The following is a 17753-nucleotide window of genomic DNA, read 5'->3' as shown; positions in this document are numbered from 1 at the left end:
TTGTTGCGGAGCACGGCTCTAGGAGCATGGGCTTCAGTAGTTGTGGCATACGGGCTTAGTTGCACCGCGGCCTGTGGGATTTTCCCGGACCAGGGCTTGAACCCGTCTCCCCTGCATTGGCAGGCGGATTAACCTGCCTGTGCCACCAGGGAAGTCCCTTGGAACATTTTTTAAGCAACATGTCTTCGTAGGCAAGAGTCACATTCCAGGCTAAGTCACATTGAATCCAAAGAAAGCTTTCCACAAATGACCCATGACCCTGGTTTTGGGTTTTATTTTGTTTTTCTTTGAGGAGAACTGAGAATCCTGCACCGCCTCCTAAATTGAGATCATGGTCATTGTTCATAATTTGTTCAACAAATATTTATGGAGTACCTTTCATGTTCCAGGCGCTGTGCTAGATGCTGGAACAAGACAGGCAAAGTCTGAGCACTCCAAGGGATGCATACACAAAAGAGAATAATCATGGATAGTGATGAGAAGTGTCCTGGCTTGAACCTAGTTATTTCTAAAAGAAATGAGTAAGAATAAGATAGGGTCCAGGGCTTCCCTGGTGGCGCAGTGGTTGAGAATCTGCCTGCTAATGCATGGGACGCGGGTTCGAGCCCTGGTCTGGGAAGATCCCACATGCCGTGGAGCAACTGGGCCCGTGGGCCACAGCTGCTGAGCCTGTGCGTCTGGAGCCTGTGCCCCGCGACGGGAGGGGCCGCGATAGTGAAAGGCCCGCGCACCACGATGAAGAGTGGCCCCCGCTTGCCACAACTAGAGAAAGCCCTCGCATGAAATGAAGACCCAACACAGCCAAAAATAAATAAAATAAATAAATAAATAAAGTAGCTATTAATTAAAAAAAAAAAAAGATAGGGTCCAATTCTGCCTATTGTAACAAGCTTTAGCGTAGGAATAGGTTAACAGTGACTGGCAAGGTATGGGGTTAGAATACCTTGCCCATTCACATTTATTATCTTTTTCAGCTTTCAGGTGGGAATGTGGGGCAGGAATTCTCCTTTGCATAAACTGGAACTAAGGTCTGAGAAATGTCAATTGACTTGCCCAATATGACACTGCCGGAAGACCACTCTCTGAACTGTTCTTACTCTGAGAGGCATGATTAAAATTCTTAAAATCCTCTTCACTGGAAGCTCTTCAAGGTAGGAATCAGTTTCAAACCTTCAGGGTAATGGTTTAAAAATGCTTCTCAAAGGGAGATACCAGGGACTTTCCTGAATCTGAATTACCTGGGGCGTATTGTAGAAATGCACGTTCTTGGTGCCCATCACGGACCTCTCCAACTAAACTCACTGTGGATCCTGGGAATATGCATTTTTAAACTCTCAAGGTGATTCTTCTACACATAAAAGTTTGAGAACTACTAGAAGAGTTTGGGTGGAAAACCTCAACCTTAATGCAGGGCTAATATTTACCTTTGGGACAGATTTCGTCAGAATTCCGAAGAGTAAGCCGTGTATGTCCTTGAGCAGATGGGACTGCAACGGCTTTCTGGCCGGAACCTTTCTCTTTATTATGCAAGTATTTCTTGGAAATTGGGGGTTCTGCTGAGCAGGTGCTCGGCTGCTGGTGACTACCCGCAGTTCAAAGGTCTTTTGGGTCTTTTCCCGACACCTTGTTTGTCAATGTCGCTTTCCACCAGGGAGCCAGGCGTTTGCCCCGCCGACCACGGTGGGGCGCACGCGGCATGTGTTGTCTGCTTATCCCCTCCTTCTCGAGTCCGCCTTGGCGCCCTTAAGAAGAGCAGTCCCTGGGAGTTCCTGCCTCTGGTGGCCAGCTGTTGCTCTCTTCTCGCGAGAATTGCTCCTCCCATCCTCTCCTCTCATCAACCCCCTCCCTTGGGCAGGTTCCATATTGGGTAAAATCTCGGCTCGCAGAGAGGCCCGGGAGCTGTTCTCGCGAGAGTACGGCGGGAGGCTCCTGTTCGCTGGCTGTGGAACGGCGACCACTGGAACCTCCGCGGGCGCTGCAGCTGGAGCCGTAGCCCCGCGGCGCAGCCGGGAATCGGCCTGGTCTGGAGAGGGTGCAGCGAGAACGTGGCGGGCGCAGCCTTGAGCCCCTGAGCGTGCCCCTGCCCTTAGCCGGGCTCACCCCCGTCGCGGAGGCGCGTCCAGCCGCTGCGGCTGACAGGGGCCGCGCGCGCGGGAGTCGTCTGGGTCGCGGCGCTCACACCTGCGCGGGCGGCCAGCGCAGGGTCCCCGCCCGTCCGGCCGGGCGACGAGGTCGGGGAAGCGGGTGCGGGCGCAGGCGGGGCCCCGCAGGGCCACCTCCTCGCCCCGCGGCCACCGCTGGAAGATGTCTCAGGAGAGGCCCACGTTCTACCGGCAGGAGCTGAACAAGACAATCTGGGAGGTGCCCGAGCGTTACCAAAACCTGTCCCCGGTGGGCTCCGGCGCCTATGGCTCCGTGTGGTGAGTGTCACCGGGCTCGGGGCCTCGGTGGGCTGGGTGGCCCTGTATGCCCCAGAGCCAGGCCTGCCCCCACGGCTCAGCAATGCACCAAGCGGTAGGAATTTTCCTTGGGGGAGGGCATCCCTGCCCCTTCGACCCCTGTCCTGCCCTCCCTGTACCCCTTGCACCCCTCACCCTGCACACCCACGTAGGTGGTCAGCTGTGTGTAGCACGCAGGTCCACGGTGGGCGGTGGGTGATGGTGTTGGAGCCCGGCCCTGGCTCGCACCCTGCGCGTTCCCTTCTTGGGGGGTTGCTGCTTCGGGGACAGGAACAGGAGGGCCCTCTTTGGGGGTCTCCCTGCTGGCATCGAGCAGAAGGACTCTCTCCCGAGATGTGCCCACCTTGGGCGCCGGAGCCTGCCCTCGGAGCAGACAAGCCCGGGGAGCTGCCTGGAGAAACAGAAGGGCAAAGCTCGACCGGGAGACTGCCGTCATCTGAACAAAACTGAGGACGAAGGGCGTTCAGTGCGGGCTTTTTTGCAAACCTCTGTCGAAATCCCATTTTGAGAAGCGTTCTTTTTGAATTCGCACTTGAATTAGTAGCTATCCATAGAGCTTAAAATACCGACTTTATCTCGGTGAGTCCTGTGCCAGCTTGAGTGGTGTGTTTCCGATTCAGTTGAAAGCGTATTTCCTTTTCGCAGAGTGGGGGGTGGGTGGTAGTGCCTGCAAACACACTGCAGCTTGAGAAACTGGCGGCCTCACTGATTAGTCACATACCACTGCTCGTTTAAGTATTGTTTGACAAAACAGTTTTCTCCTTTGGAGCAAGTGAGATTCAGATCCGATGCACGCCCTCAAGATCAAAAAGTTATTAACAATGCCGGGAGGTATTGTAAATATTTTTTAATTGCGATAATTCTTGTGAAATACTGTGTTTTTAAAGTCCCTTTGAGAGTTTGCAGGGAACTTATCTACACTTAGAGCCTGAGGTACACGATATGGATATGGAATATATAGCAAAGGAAGGAAGAGACACTTTTCAGCTTTAATTCACGCTGTGAATGTGTTTTCAATTAAATGATGCTGTAAAATGTTCAGACCTGAAATATTTCACTAACTTTTCTGACTTTCAAGGCTTTAAACACTGTATTTTAGATGTACTGAAATTTGAGAGCTCCTGATCTGAAGCTAATTCATGTAATTCCTGTGCATGCATCATTTGAAGAGAGGTCTACAAAATTTTTTGTTTGTTTTGCCACAGATTCCAGGCTTTTGGACTTGTTAATCTTTAAATATAATTCCTGTGTTTCTTAAAGCCCCAGCATGAATTTCCGGTTTATAGAATCTTCTGGGTAATTGAGATTGTGCAATTGTGTCCAGCAACAGATCATATTGCATTTTCTGGTTCAGGCTGTTTGAGTTATGTTGCTGATGGCACTATGCTTGACATCTTTTTTCCATTTTTATAGTGTGCTGTTGATTTGCTAATTTTTGAAGATGTGTTTGGATCATTGCTCCTTTAATAGCTCATTAATTTACCTCCATTTTTCATTCTTGAATTGACATTAATTTTTGTGGTACCGAGTTTTTGTTTCCAATAACGTTTAAACCTTAAGGAGTGATACAGCAGAACAGCTCAACTATGGGGAGTTTAGTGAACTTGAAAATAATTCCTTGCAAGGTTTCCCTACCGTTGGTGTGAATAGCTCTGCCCTAGCTCTGGAGATCCAGATTTACAGCGAAGTGCCATTAAAATGAACTCCATGTTTTTTTAGTACTATACTTTTCTGGTTTTTAGAAACCATCAATATCTGACACTTGGAAGTAATTTTGTTAAACAGTTTTTTAAAAGTAGGTGATACATTCACATTGTATAAAATTCAGAAGGTATAAAAATATAGTGAAAAGTTGCCTTTCCTTTCTTGTTCTCCAATTGTGCTATTCCTTTCCTCAGAGACAACCACTGTTAAGTTTCTTGTGTGTCTTTCCATGGAGGCAGTTCTGCTAAGGGTATTTAAGATGTAACCTATAGCATATTGGTGGAGAAAAATAACCGATATTATGTGACAGTTGGCCATAAACGAATGTAACTGATTTTGGATTGAAAGTATCAGAATTTAGATGTACAAGTGTTATCTCATTCAGAGTAGTTATTTGAAGTTGTTCTTTCAATTAGCAACTTTCAGGTGTGGCAGAAAACTTTTTTTTTTAACTTCTCTTAGAATCCACTTTGGAGCCTGTGTTATTTTTCACTATCTTCATTTTTTTTGAGAGCAGATTTAATTTTAGGAAATAACAAAATCAAATTGAATCTGAAATAATTTAGAAAACTGGACTGAAGTCTGGTGAAAAAGATTAGGCAGCCAGGTTGATGATACTGTTTGAGGTCAGATAAGAGTTGTAACCATAAAGTAATGACACAGAACTTCCTGTGTGACTTGTAGAACTAGATCCGAAGTCTGTTGCAAAAAAGAATCGCTGAAAGTATTTCAAGGAATGCAATGTCACTGAAATAATCTGTGTCAGTTTCCTAATTTGATTGGTCTGAAGTGTGATACACTTTGATGTGGAACTTAAAAAATTTTTTTTTAAATATTAAGCCAATTTTCAGTATTTTAATTTGTACTAAGTATATAGTAAAGCAAGTATGTAGTAACCTGAGTGATAACCAACCATGAATTAAAGATCAAGGAATCAGACTAGAAATTTGGGAATTGATAGGGTTTTGCAAATATGCTTTTCCTTTTTAAGGGGTAAAGGGAACTAAACTAAGTCTTGCAATTTTAAGGAACTTTGTTGTCTGTGAGGGGAAATGAAGCAAAATTTTTAAAGAATACGTTGTTGCACAGCATTGATTTTGTGGATTGGGGGACAGAAGGAGGGGGAGGAGCTTTGTGGTGAGTTTAAGGAAATGTAAACAGGAACTTAAATGCCTTTCCTCTGGTGTGTGGGTTTTCCGGGACACTTGCCTCTGATTACAGGAGGTGGGGCACTGGTACCATAAAATAGGTGAGAGTTGAGAATTATTCTTAAATCATATTCAATCATTTATTAAACTATTTATTGAGTACCAACTATGGACCAGATAGCAGGCTAGGTTTCTTGAGCTAGAGTGTTAAGCAAGACAGAATAAGACAGTCTATTCCCTGATAGGGTTTATAGCCTGATGCAAATAATAACTACATTTTATGGATTGTGTTCTATGTTCCAGGCATTGTGCTGTGCATTTTATGTTTATCATCAGTATATAAAGTGTATAACAAAACTTTTGGTAAAAGGATGGCAAAATTTACTAAGAAATCAAATTCAACTTTCTAAATGCTTTGTGGAACAAGATTGTGTGAAAATAACTGTAATAAAAATAAGTGAAGGACTTCCCTGGTGGCGCAGTGGTTAAGAATCCGCCTGCCAATGCAGGGGACATGGGTTCGAGCTCTGGTCCGGGAAGATCCCACATGCCACGGAGCAACTAAGCCCGTGCACCACAACTACTGAGCCTGCGCTCTAGAGCCCGCAAGCCACAACTACGGAGCCCGTGTGCTACAACTACTGAAACCCACACGCCTAGAGCCCATGTTCCACAACAAGAGAAGCCACCGCAATGAGAAGCCCGTGCACTGCGACAAAGAGTAGCCCCCACTCACTGCAACTAGAGAAAGCCTGTGTGCAGCAACGAAGACCCAACGCAGCCAAAAATAAATAGTAAAAAAAAAATTTATTAGAAAAAAAAGTGAAGCTAAATTTTTTTAGTATTAATGGCCCTTCACCATTTTAAATCTTTTCCTTTTTTTAGCATGAGCCAGGGCACGAATAAATAAAAGCACGTCATTATTGAGTATGCAAAGGTGACTTTCTTGACTCCTAATGAGTGAGAGGGGTGTGCCGTTTATTTTCCTAGTGGTGATAATAGGCCCATGCTGATCTTGCTTCCCATTTGTTTTCCTTTGTACCCAAAAGCAAGGTGATTGGCTGCATGTTACCAGTGCCGACCAATAAATAGTTAAACACAATGGCAAATCTTTGTATTATTGATAAAGACTTTTAAGAAAGAGTTCAGTCAAGTTGGCTATAAAGTCATCCTTTATCGAATTCCATTTTCCACTGAAACCTTTCCACTGGCTCCCATTTTAAAATAAGGATATTCTGAACCTCTGGCTTTTCAGTTCTGCCAGTTTAATTTCTTGATACTGAGGACTATGCTTTTGATTTCCCTCTAAATCAGCCTCAGAGGTGATCTGCATTGACTTTGCCTTTCATGGGCAATAGTGCAGATGGTGCTGAGACCCTGGGGCTTAGGATTCAAAGGTGGAAGAAGTCACTGTGCTAGATCCCTCTCACTTTAGTATTAACTGACATTTTTATGGGATTTTACACTTTATAATGTATTTGCATTTCAAAGCATTATCATTCAGTTTTCACTGGCTCTGTGAAGGCTGGTATTATTAACCCAGTTGTATAGATGAGGAACTGGACTCATTAAAGGAATGGCATACTTGTCAGTGCTACTTTGGATTTGGTTCTGGGGTTTCAACACTTTAGAATTCTCCCTTCCTGTACTTGTAGACTGGTAAGATTGTGTGGTGGTACCTTCTCTTGTTCTGTTTGCCTCTCCCCTCCCTCCTTTTGTGAAGAAAGTGGTTGCTGGGTCACTTGAAATAGTAGAACTATGACTAACCAATCCCACCAATGTCAGCCTAGCTAATCTGAGGTAATGACTTATTAAAGTCACATCTCTTCCTCAGAATTGATAGACCAAAAATGGACTCATTGCCCAGATTAAATTTTTTCCCAAAGGATCATCAGTGCAACTAGTTAATTCCTGAATTTGTGAATCCCCTTGGCTTGAAATTCTTCTGTGCACATTTTGGAAAGTTGAGATTCTCTGTATGTGCTTCTGTTATGTAAGTATAGTTTAGGATATAAATAGAAATAACTGCCTTTCTAGGCCTTTAAAAATACACTGGACTTTTGCTCTTTACTGTGAAATTTGGTATTGATTTGTTTCTATCCAAGAGATATAATTACTATAGAGCTCAAAAAAACCTCATTATAAAGTGGCTTCCCCTGACTCTGGAACCTAGGAATATCGTTTCATGGTTGCCATGTACTTGGAAGTGATGCACGAGTTTCTTCAGGACAAATAAAAGCAAAACCTCTTTATACTTGAAAAAAAATTTTTTTAAATAAATGAAGCTTTTAGTATTAGAAGTAGTTGTCTTTTTTTTTTTTTTTTTTAATTAATTTATTTATTTATTTATGGCTGTGTTGGGTCTTCGTTTCTGTGTGAGGGCTTTCTCTAGTTGTGGCAAGCGGGGCCACTCTTCATCACGGTGCGCGGGCCTCTCACTGTCGCGGCCTCTCCCGTTGCGGAGCACAGGCTCCAGACGCGCAGGCTCAGTAATTGTGGCTCACGGGCCCAGCTGCTCCGCGGCATGTGGGATCTTCCCAGACCAGGGCTCGAACCCGTGTCCCCTGCATTGGCAGGCAGATTCTCAACCACTGCGCCACCAGGGAAGCCCGAAGTAGTTGTCTTTGCATAGTCCTTCTGTAAGTTAAGTACATGTCTGTTAAGGATTTATAAAATTAACCAGTTTCCCAGCATTTTAGCCTTTTAATAATTTATTCTAAGGAGGAAGTAGATGGTGGCCTGTAAATTCTGCACTTTTGACAAAGGGATCCTGGGCTTGGCTCCTAGGCTGAACGTGGGGGAGAAAGTACAGAAGAGAGAGGGGTGTAGAATGATCCCTAAGTTTTGACCTTGGACAAATGGATATATCTAACTTTGGAGTCTTATAGGGCACAGGATCTAACTTTGGAGTCTTATAGGGAGAAGAGGATGGGTTCATGCTAATCTCCTTGAGGCCAGGACTTTGTGTTATACCGATACTTTGAGCACCTGCTACGCGTGGGTCACTCTTTAGGTGCTAGAGTATGAGCAAAACAGACAAAAATTTCTTCCCATAAGAAACTATATTCTAAGGGCAGGGGAATAGAAGTAGACAATAAACAAAAAATTAAAATTTATAACATGTCAGGTGATAAGTACTATGGGGGAATAAAGTAAGGAAAAGAGAGGGAATACTGGGATGGCTGTGCACTTTTAAGCAGGGTAGGCCTCAGTGATAAAGTAACAATTGAGCAATGACCTGAAGGAAGTGATGTAGAACACTGGTTGGGCCTGAATGGGGAGGGAAGAACAATTCTGTGTTGAGGGATCAGCACATGCCCTGAGGCAAAGGCCTCATTCTCTAGCATAGCTGGAAGACCAGTATGGCTCGAACTGAATGAACCAGGGGCCAAATAGTAGTAGGGGAAGTGGGTGGAGGAGCTACAGAGGTGCTGGGATCGTAAAGGGTCTTATTTGCCTTTGTAAGAATTGTGCCTTTTACTCTGAGACGGGAGACCATGGAGGGTTATAACCAGAGGGGAGACATGATCTAACGTATGTTTTAACAGATCACTCTTCTCTGGGGTCCCTGTTTTTTCATTTCTGTTCCTCACCCATTTAGAGGCGCTAACTGTAGTTTAGGGTAGAGTGAGGGAGTCAGATGAATTGGTGCACAGCCCTGATCCGTATTCAACAACTCTTATTCCAGAAGGCTCAGTGTACCAGAGCCAGTACTTTTGGTGGGCCCTAGAAATTCAGGATATTCCAGTCCAGCTCTTTAAATAACATGTGGAGCTTAACTTCACTTTTCAGGTTTCTGTTGCCAAAAGGAAGGGAGCAAAGAGATTAGCTCTAGACTTCTGACAAAAGAAGATTAGCCTGCTGGCAGGTTGAATGTTTTCTAACTTCTTTGGGCTTCTAGGTTTTTTTCTTACTATTGGGTTATTTTTAAAAAGTCATTTTTACCTTCTTTCAACTTTTTTTTTTTTTAACTTATTTATTGATTTATTTTTGGTTGCATTGGGTCTTTGTTGCTGCACTCAGGCTTTCTCTAGTTGCGGCGAGCAGGGGCCACCCTTTGTTGCAGTGTGTGGGCTTCTCATTGTGGTGGCTTCTCTTGTGGAGCACAGGCTCTAGGCATGCAGGCTTCAGTAGTTGTGGCACATGGGCTCAGTAGTTGTGGTTCAGGGGCTCTAGAGTGTAGGCTCAGTAGTTGTGACGCATGGGCTTAGCTGCTCCGCGGCATGTGGGATCTTCCCAGACCAGGGCTCGAACCCGAGTCCCCTGCATTGGCAGGCAGATTCTTAACCACTGTGCCACCAGGGAAGTCCTCAACTTTTAAGATCTCATTTATTTTCTGTTTTATTTGGCCCTGTATCTGCTTTACATTCCTCTGCCTTGCCCCCATCACAATACTTTTAGTAGAGGTTGGATTATTGTTACCTGTTAATAATGTTTTGGCTAGGTGCCCCCAATGACTTCTCTGTTAACTTGAATAAATCTTATAGATTGACAGATTCTACACATGTCACCCTATAAAAACCCATAGGATTTATTTACTTTTCTGCCTTTATAGATACAGGTTTCTCTCTTTTATGAAAGCCATCCCCCTTTCACTGCTCTATCATCTAGTTGCAGAAAATAAGTGTTCCTAAACACAGATTCCCATGACAACATAACAAAAAGGTAATAGAACAAATGTTTATTTTGTCTAGGCCTGCTGTCCGAGTAACTTTATACCCTGAACATTTTGGCTTCTGTTACTTTGAATGATGTTACAGATTTCCTTGTTTTCCTCAAAACCTTTCTCCTCTTAGGCCTTGGTGGCATTGTCACTACACCTGTGACACGATGGAAGGTATGTGAGTGTGTGTGTCTTACTCTCAGTCTACCTGCAAGTGTGCATTGGTTGCTTTACCAAGCTTACCATCCAGAGTGTAGGCATCACACATCATTATGCAAAAAAAAAAAAAAAAAAAACCAATTTCTTCTTTGTTTTCTTAAATTCATTAATTCAGTATGGCCAGTGCTAGGCACTGTAGTAGGTATTCTGTTTATAAAGACTGAAAAAAACAAAAAAGCAGGAAGGGTTCCTGCTTTTGAAAATATCAGTCTGGAAGGGACACATTTATGTTGCTTTCTCAGAGATTGCTTTGGAAGTCCTCAGTAGCTTTTCTTTTCTGCATTCTTTCAGCTTCAGTTGCCATCTCAAATCTACCTTTATATTTCTAATGCGTGACATTCTAGTCACTTTTTACATCTAGGGCAACTTTTTGCAAGGATGTGTGTTTGAAATCTGTGTCAGAGAGACCTTTCCATCTGATTCAGAACTAGAAAGCGATGACATCAGCATGTGCCCACAAGAGGTCAGAACTTCTTCTTTTGATCTGCCAAGGGCTCAGGGAGGCTGTGGTTTAGGGTAGGAAAGGGACAATGAGAGTAAGTGTCCTGTAGATCATTAACACAGCCCTATAATTCCTCATGGGGTAGTGTCTCTGCTGTGACCGTCTTCTCACCTGCAAATTATGTGCCCCTAATAATCATGCCTTTAGTCCGTCCTGTGACACTGAACTTGAGGTGTCTGGTTTACCCAAGTATTTTCTGAACTCTTCATTCTTGTATTTCCTTATCCCTGTAGTAGATATAACTTTATTCCCAGAAATAAATGCTTTATTCTTAATCCCCAGTAGCTATTTCTTTTTTCCGCCTTCCATCAAATCCTGCATCTAGGGCTTTAGGTAGCTTGAACCTTCTTGAACTTAGACTTTTGAATACTAGTTTCTATTTATGTTTTCTTCTCCAGGCTACCAAATGCTTGTAAAAATCTTAGTTATCTTTCTCACGTGGTATAATAAAACATGACTCCTTAATGATTTTAGTATTAAATTGAAGTGAAATTTTGATGTTGGTATCTTACACTGATATGCTTTTAATAATTTCCTCATCTGACATTATAAATTTGGCTTGGTTCATTTTCTGATACCTAGGTTAGTGGCCTAAATGCCTTATGCTTTGAATGATCTGCTTTGAAATTAGCAGTCTCAATAAATTAAATGATATTGATGCTACAGGGAGCAAAAGGGAAAAAATAGCAAATTAAGAGAACATGCAGTAAGTATTATGAGCATCTATCAAGCTGTGCTTACATTCCCAAATATAGTGTAACACTAGGGTTACTCCTCCTGTTGACATCTTGGGTTGATAATTCTTTTTGTTGTGGGGACTATCTTGTGCGTTATAGGATATGTAGCAGCAACCCTGTACCCTACCCACTAGATGCCAGTTGCAGCCTCCAGTTGTGACAACCAAAAATGTCTCTAGACATTGCCACATGTCCTCTGGGGGCAAAATCACCTTTGGTTGAGAACTGCTTATATAACCCTATATATTTGGATTGATTGGCCCTGAGTAAAAACTAGATAGGATAACTTGAACCTTCCACCTGCAAAAAGAAACACTATACTTTCTGTGCATATTCCCTTTGAATTCATTGTCTGATACAGTCTCAACAGTGTCTTGTTCATATACTGTACATTTAAATTTATACTTCCAAACGTAATATCAAGAATGTCTAACTCTGGATTTCAAGTCTATTGAAAGGTAATGTTTCATGCTTTCCCTTGATTATTTTTCTACATACTTCTTGAGGACAATCTCAGAGATGCAGCACTCACTACCCTAGGATTAGATTCATGTTATAAACTTGTATGGTTCAGCCTTAGATATGTGGAACTGATATTTGAAGGAAGCTTATCATTAGCACTGATGAATGACAGTGGTCATGAAAATTATAATCAGGGAATAAGCCAATTGCCTGAAGATTTCTATAACTAGGTATTAAAGCAACATAATTTTGAAAGTTTGAAATGTGTGTGTATTTTTATATTTATGTTTTAGATTTGCTGTAGTGAAAGAAATCTGTTGGTCATCCATCTGACAGTGTTAAATGCCCACCAGTGTCTAAAAGGAACAGACATAAAATATTAGTGAACTATATGTATATATAAAGGTATTGATGTATACAGAGATGTGAGGGCCCTGTGGGCTATAGTAGTTGGCATGTTTCATGAAGGAAGGATTTGAAGATTGGGGGGTTTTTTTGTTTTTTGTTTTTTAAATAAATTTATTTATTTATTTATTGGCTGTGTTGAGTCTTCCTTGCTGCGCTCGAGCTTTCTCTAGTTGTGGCGAGCGGGGGCTACTCTTCGTTGTGGTGCACGGGCTTCTCATTGCAGTGGCTTCTCTTGTTGCAGAGCATGGGCTCTAGGCGCGCAGGCTTCAGTAGTTGTGGCTCACAGGCTCTAGAGTGCAGGCTCAGTAGTTGTGGCACATGGGCTTAGTTGCTCCGTGGCATGTGGGATCTTCCCAGACCAGGACTCGAACGTGTGTCCCCTGCATTGGCAGGCGGATTCTTAACCACTGTGCCACCAGGGAAGCCCTGAAGGTTGTTTTGAAGGATGGGTAGTATTTGGAGCATTTCTAGAAAGGGAACTTTTTAGGTGACAGGAGAAAACATAACTAAGAGAATTAGATATGAGATGGACTGCCCTGACAAGGGTAGTATCTCAGATAGGGTGAACCCCGTTGTGGTTTTCATTCTGGTTGTGTTTCAGAATCACTTGTGGAGCTCTTAAACATACAGGTGCTTGGGTCCTACCCCTAGAAATTAAGAATTAGGTCTGGAGTAGGGTTAAGGCAACTGCATTTTTCTAGGCAATAGAGAGCTAGTTACAGTTTCTTGAGTTGTAAAGTAGGGAGGGAAAGTATTTTAAAATTGGTTTGATTGGAGTGTTACAGAATGGATTGGAGGAAGCAAATATATTGCTTTGTAAAAGTCTCTAGTAATTTATGTACATATCTGTTTAATCTGACTCCCCAGCTAGGTTTCTCAATTCCTTGAGGTCAGGAACTATCTGCTTTGGTATGTATTTACTAATCTTGCATTATGTTCCTGAAGATAAACAGATAAATAAACTATAGCTTCTGCTCTCCTTCATCTAAATTGGGAAACAAAGTCTAAATTGTCTAAATTGGGAAACAAATATATACAGGAATACCTTTTTTTTTAGTTTAGTGTCTAAAGAATTGGCTACATTATGTTTCTGATTGTAGTAGTTCTTAGATCCTATCCATTAACTGCTGAATAAATGTGCATTTTAACTTGAAAGGAAACGATATTTTAGTTTTCCGTAACATGACAACAAATGATCAAGGATTTGGGTCCTTGGTTATATTTTAATAACCTGCTCTATCTTACTGTTATTTCAGAAATATACTCAACCTCAAATTTGAGAGTAAGAGATCTAAAAATACATGTTGAGAATTTACTATGTGATAAACCCCATGCTGGAAGCTGATCATGAAACTATTATATAATAGCACATTCATTTCCACTTGGAACATTTACTACTTGTCTTTTATAGTTCATAAAGTACTTATACATAATTATCTTATGTGAGCTTCAAAACAGCATTAAGATAAGCAGAGCAAGTGACACCCCCATTTTATTGATTTGGAAACAGGCTCATAGAAGGTTTGGCCAAGATCACTTGCTAGGAAGTTCCAGAACCAAAGCTAGAACTGAAATCTTTTGACTACTGGTTTACTTTTTTCTATGTCAGACTGCCTATGTTTATGCTTAACAGAATTTTTTGAGATCAGATCATCGAAATACTGCAAACAGAGACCATTCACTAGGATGTAAAAGTAGCTTTGTTAAGTGGAATTTCAGAGGTTTTTTTTCTAGAGCAATAAAAAAAGTACTTATGTAGTATTACCAAAAGTAAGCAAGATATTTTCCAGTGTTTTGATTTTTAAAAATCAAGTTGCTAAAAATAATGATGTGAAAATTATTTGATACTCCTCCCTTAAAGAGGTGGTGCTTTAATTCTCCTCCCCTTGAGTGAAGACTGTATTTAGTGACTCACTTCTCTAAAGTATAGACTGTAGCAGGAATGATGGAGTGTGACTTCTGCGGGTAGGTCATAAAAGACATTGTGACTCCTGCTTTGGTCTTTCTCTGAGTTCATCTGCTCTAGGGCAGTTTCTCAACCTCAGTACTATTGGCATTTGGGGCCAGAGAATTCTTTGTTTTGAAGGATATTTAGCAGTAACCTTGGCCTTTACCCACCAGATTCCACTAGCACCCCTCCCTCCATCGCCACCACACCCTCCCGGTTGTCTTAGACATTGTCAGATGTCCTCTGAGGAGTAAAATTGCCCTGTGTTGAGAACCATAGGGCTGCTACATTGAGAAGACACTGAAGCAGCCCTATGGAGAGGTACACATTTCAAAGAACTGAGGCCTGCCAACACCGAGTGAGTGAACCATCTTAGAAGTGGATCCTCCAGCCTCAGTCAAGCCTTCAGATGACTCTAGCTTGACCAACATCTTGACTGCAACTTCAGGAAAGACCATGAGCCAGAACCACCCAGCTAGGCTGCTTCTGAATTCCTGACCCACAGAAACTGAGATACTAAATCTTGTTTAAGCCACCAAATTTGAGGGTAATTTATTATCTAGTGATAGATAATTAATACTCTTAAGTGTTACTATAAAAATATATATATATGTGCATGTGTATATATATGTGTGTGTATGTATAGATATAGATATAGATAGATATGTCATATAAGATGGAGAGTCACAGACATAGCAAAACCCAAAAGTTGTGAAGTCATGTCAATCAATGCCTGTTATGTACATCTCTAGTCATGATCATAGCATGTATTTGTAGGGTGCTTTTCTGGATATGAAGCCTATGAACACTATTACTGTACAAGACTTTTAATTGTAGCAGCAAGGCAAAGTTGATTGATGGTAATACTAAATAGTTACAATGTAATATATGATTAGTCTGTTCAGTATTTCAGATTTGCTTGAAAGGAGTTAAAAATTATTTAATGTTAACTTCCAAAACATTTGTTATTGAAATTTTCAAACACATAAAAGTAGAGAAGATATAAACCCGTGGTGGCAACATTCTAATGAGGCTTTGGAAAGTAATCCCCTTTAAAAGAAATGAAATAATCCATGTGTAATATTTTTGCATTCAATATGGGATAACTCTTGCTCTTGATGCAGATACATACTTCACATTTGCAATCAAAGATGTATGTTAGGGCTTCCCTGGTGGCGCAGTGGTTGAGAGTCTGCCTGCCAGTGCGGGAGACACGGGTTCGGGCCCTGGTCTGGGAAGATCCCACATGCCACGGAGCGGCTAAGCCCATGAGCCACTATTACTGATAAATAAATTAAAAAAAAAAAAAAAAAAAGATGTATGTTAACTGACACCACTGTAGCTTTTAAAGCTTCAGTGAAGAAATATCTTACAAAATTATTCTTACTTCAAACGGAGCGTTCAGCAAATGAAGATTAAGTGTATTTTAATCGCAAATGGTTTGGGATTTTTAGATTGTATGCCTAAGTGAATTTCTACATTGTTTGAATGTTAGTTTTCATCAGCCTAGTAAAAATGGACGCAGTTGTGAAAAACATTTTTGTTCCAGTAGTTTAGAAGCTTTTGCAGCAGGAATTGGATCAGATTAGTTAGGAATGGCAAGTATTAGCATATATGTTGCCATTCCCTGAGTGCCAGCCCCATGGCTAATGTCCCTAATAAATCCTATCACAGATACATTTTTCTGTCTGAATGAGATTTTCATGAAAATACTGAATTTGCCTAAAAGTTCTTGAACTGTAAGTTTCTGCAAGGCAAGGTAAGTGATCAATTAAATGAGTCTTTTTTCCATTCCAGGCTGCTTCTCTATTAATAAGGTTTTTCGTGTTTCATTTGTGTTTTTTTTAACCTCTGAGAAGAATTTTTAGAAACTGAAAAGCTGGGGATTGGTCATATTGCACATACTTGTAACAACTGTATTAATAACATCTGATTTTCTTCCTATCAATATGAAAGTGTTATTGTAAGAAATTGAATTCCATTTAAAAATACTATATATAGTGCAAGTAGATCATTTTGTGATTTATTTTAAAAATGAAAGTGTAAGGTAGACATTAAAACAAGATATTTGAGAGTTAGTAAAGGTATTAAAAGAGAACTAGCAATGTTTCAAATGGTAAGAGTTTTTAAAGTCAACTTTAAGTCCCTTGCTACTCTAAAGAATATTTTTTGAAGTTCTCAAATTAAAACTTGAGTTCTTGTTTTTGCATAAAGTTGCCTTTATTTTCATGACATTGTTTCCAAAATGGAGGGGCAGAGCATAAGCATCAAAAGTACAGTGGTACTTGCACATTTTTCTGAATTTAGAAGAAAGAAAAAGTAGGTTTCTGTAGTAGAGAGAGATGTGCTGAAAAATATTTCCAGTATGGTATTTGCTGATATTTTTGTCAAGTTGTTATAGGTAAAGAGAAAGTTCAAAGTTAGTCATCTGAATTACTTATTTAGAAGGCACATTTTGAAAACTGTTATCAATTAACCTGAATTCAATTGGAAAAAAAGCCTCAAATTATATGGGGAAGAGATGTCATCTCTTTGAAAATTATTTATCTCCATGTAGATATTTTAATAAATTCAATGTATTAATGACAATTTGTTAATTCAGTGTAACTACGGATTTTAATATATTTAAATATTTCCATTGGGACTTCCCTGGTGGCGCAGTGGTTAAGAATCCGCCTGCCAATGCAGGGGACATGGGTTCAAGCCCTACTCTGGGAAGCTCCCATATGCCACAGAACAACTAAGCCTGTGCACCACAACTACTGAGCCTGTGTGCCACAACTACTGAAGCCCACGTGCCTAGAGCCCGTGCTCTCCAACAAGAGAAGCCACTGCAATGAGAAGCCCGTGCACTGCATTTAGAGAAAGCCCACACGCAGCAGCAAAGACCCAACGCAGCCAAAAATTTAAATAAAGTTTTTAAAAAATAAATGTTTCCATTAATTTCCAAAAATAAGTAAAATTATGTTGTCTTCTTAACCATTATTGACGGTTCATTTTTTCCTTAACATCATTCAGGGATTAGAGAAGTTGTCTATGACCATTAAAAGAAATTGTAAAATCATTTATGATCCCCGTAAATTACTCAGATACTTGCCAAGTGATTGCTCATTCTTCATTTTGTTGGGGAAAACCCAAATTGTTTTTTGAGGAAAATCCTGGTGCAGTCATTTATACTCTCATGCTCTGTGGACGTGGGCAGTTGTCCTGGTTAGGCAACATCTCACCTTTCTTAAGAGGTTGTCTCTCTTCCTTTGCTCACTCAGCATGTTGATCTGCCTTTACCTTGCAACACAAACACTCTCCAAGCCAGGTTCCAGTCATGGAGCATAAACACAACGTCCCTGTGTCTCTATATCTATCAAAAGCTCAGTTGATGGAAATCATCTTTGAGGATTGTCTGAGGAATATGGAGCTTATTATCTATTTTTCTAGAAACACTTAAGACTTCCTCTTGGATTAAGTCTGTCAGAGAGCAGCGTGCCGTGCTGTTTAGTCCTCTC

General features: G+C 41.2%; 1 protein-coding gene across 3 annotated transcripts in view; it reads left to right on the top strand.

Annotated features, from left to right (window-relative positions):
- Positions 1–1431: 1431 nt before the first annotated feature.
- The window catches only part of MAPK14 (mitogen-activated protein kinase 14), a 71955-nt gene continuing 55633 nt past the window's right edge, over positions 1432–17753 (top strand). Inside the window, exon 1 of one of the 3 annotated variants that reach the window (XM_036870368.1) lies at positions 1432–2420. In XM_036870368.1, the coding sequence (XP_036726263.1) occupies positions 2305–2420 (116 nt within the window). In that variant the 5' untranslated portion in view covers positions 1432–2304. The remainder of the gene's footprint in view (positions 2421–17753) is intronic. The other 2 variants (XM_036870367.1, XM_036870366.1) reach the window with 2 other exon arrangements.

Source organism: Balaenoptera musculus, chromosome 11 (genome assembly GCF_009873245.2).
Source record: "Balaenoptera musculus isolate JJ_BM4_2016_0621 chromosome 11, mBalMus1.pri.v3, whole genome shotgun sequence".
Taxonomy (NCBI): domain Eukaryota; kingdom Metazoa; phylum Chordata; class Mammalia; order Artiodactyla; family Balaenopteridae; genus Balaenoptera; species Balaenoptera musculus.
This window is presented reverse-complemented; position numbering and strand designations above follow the sequence as displayed.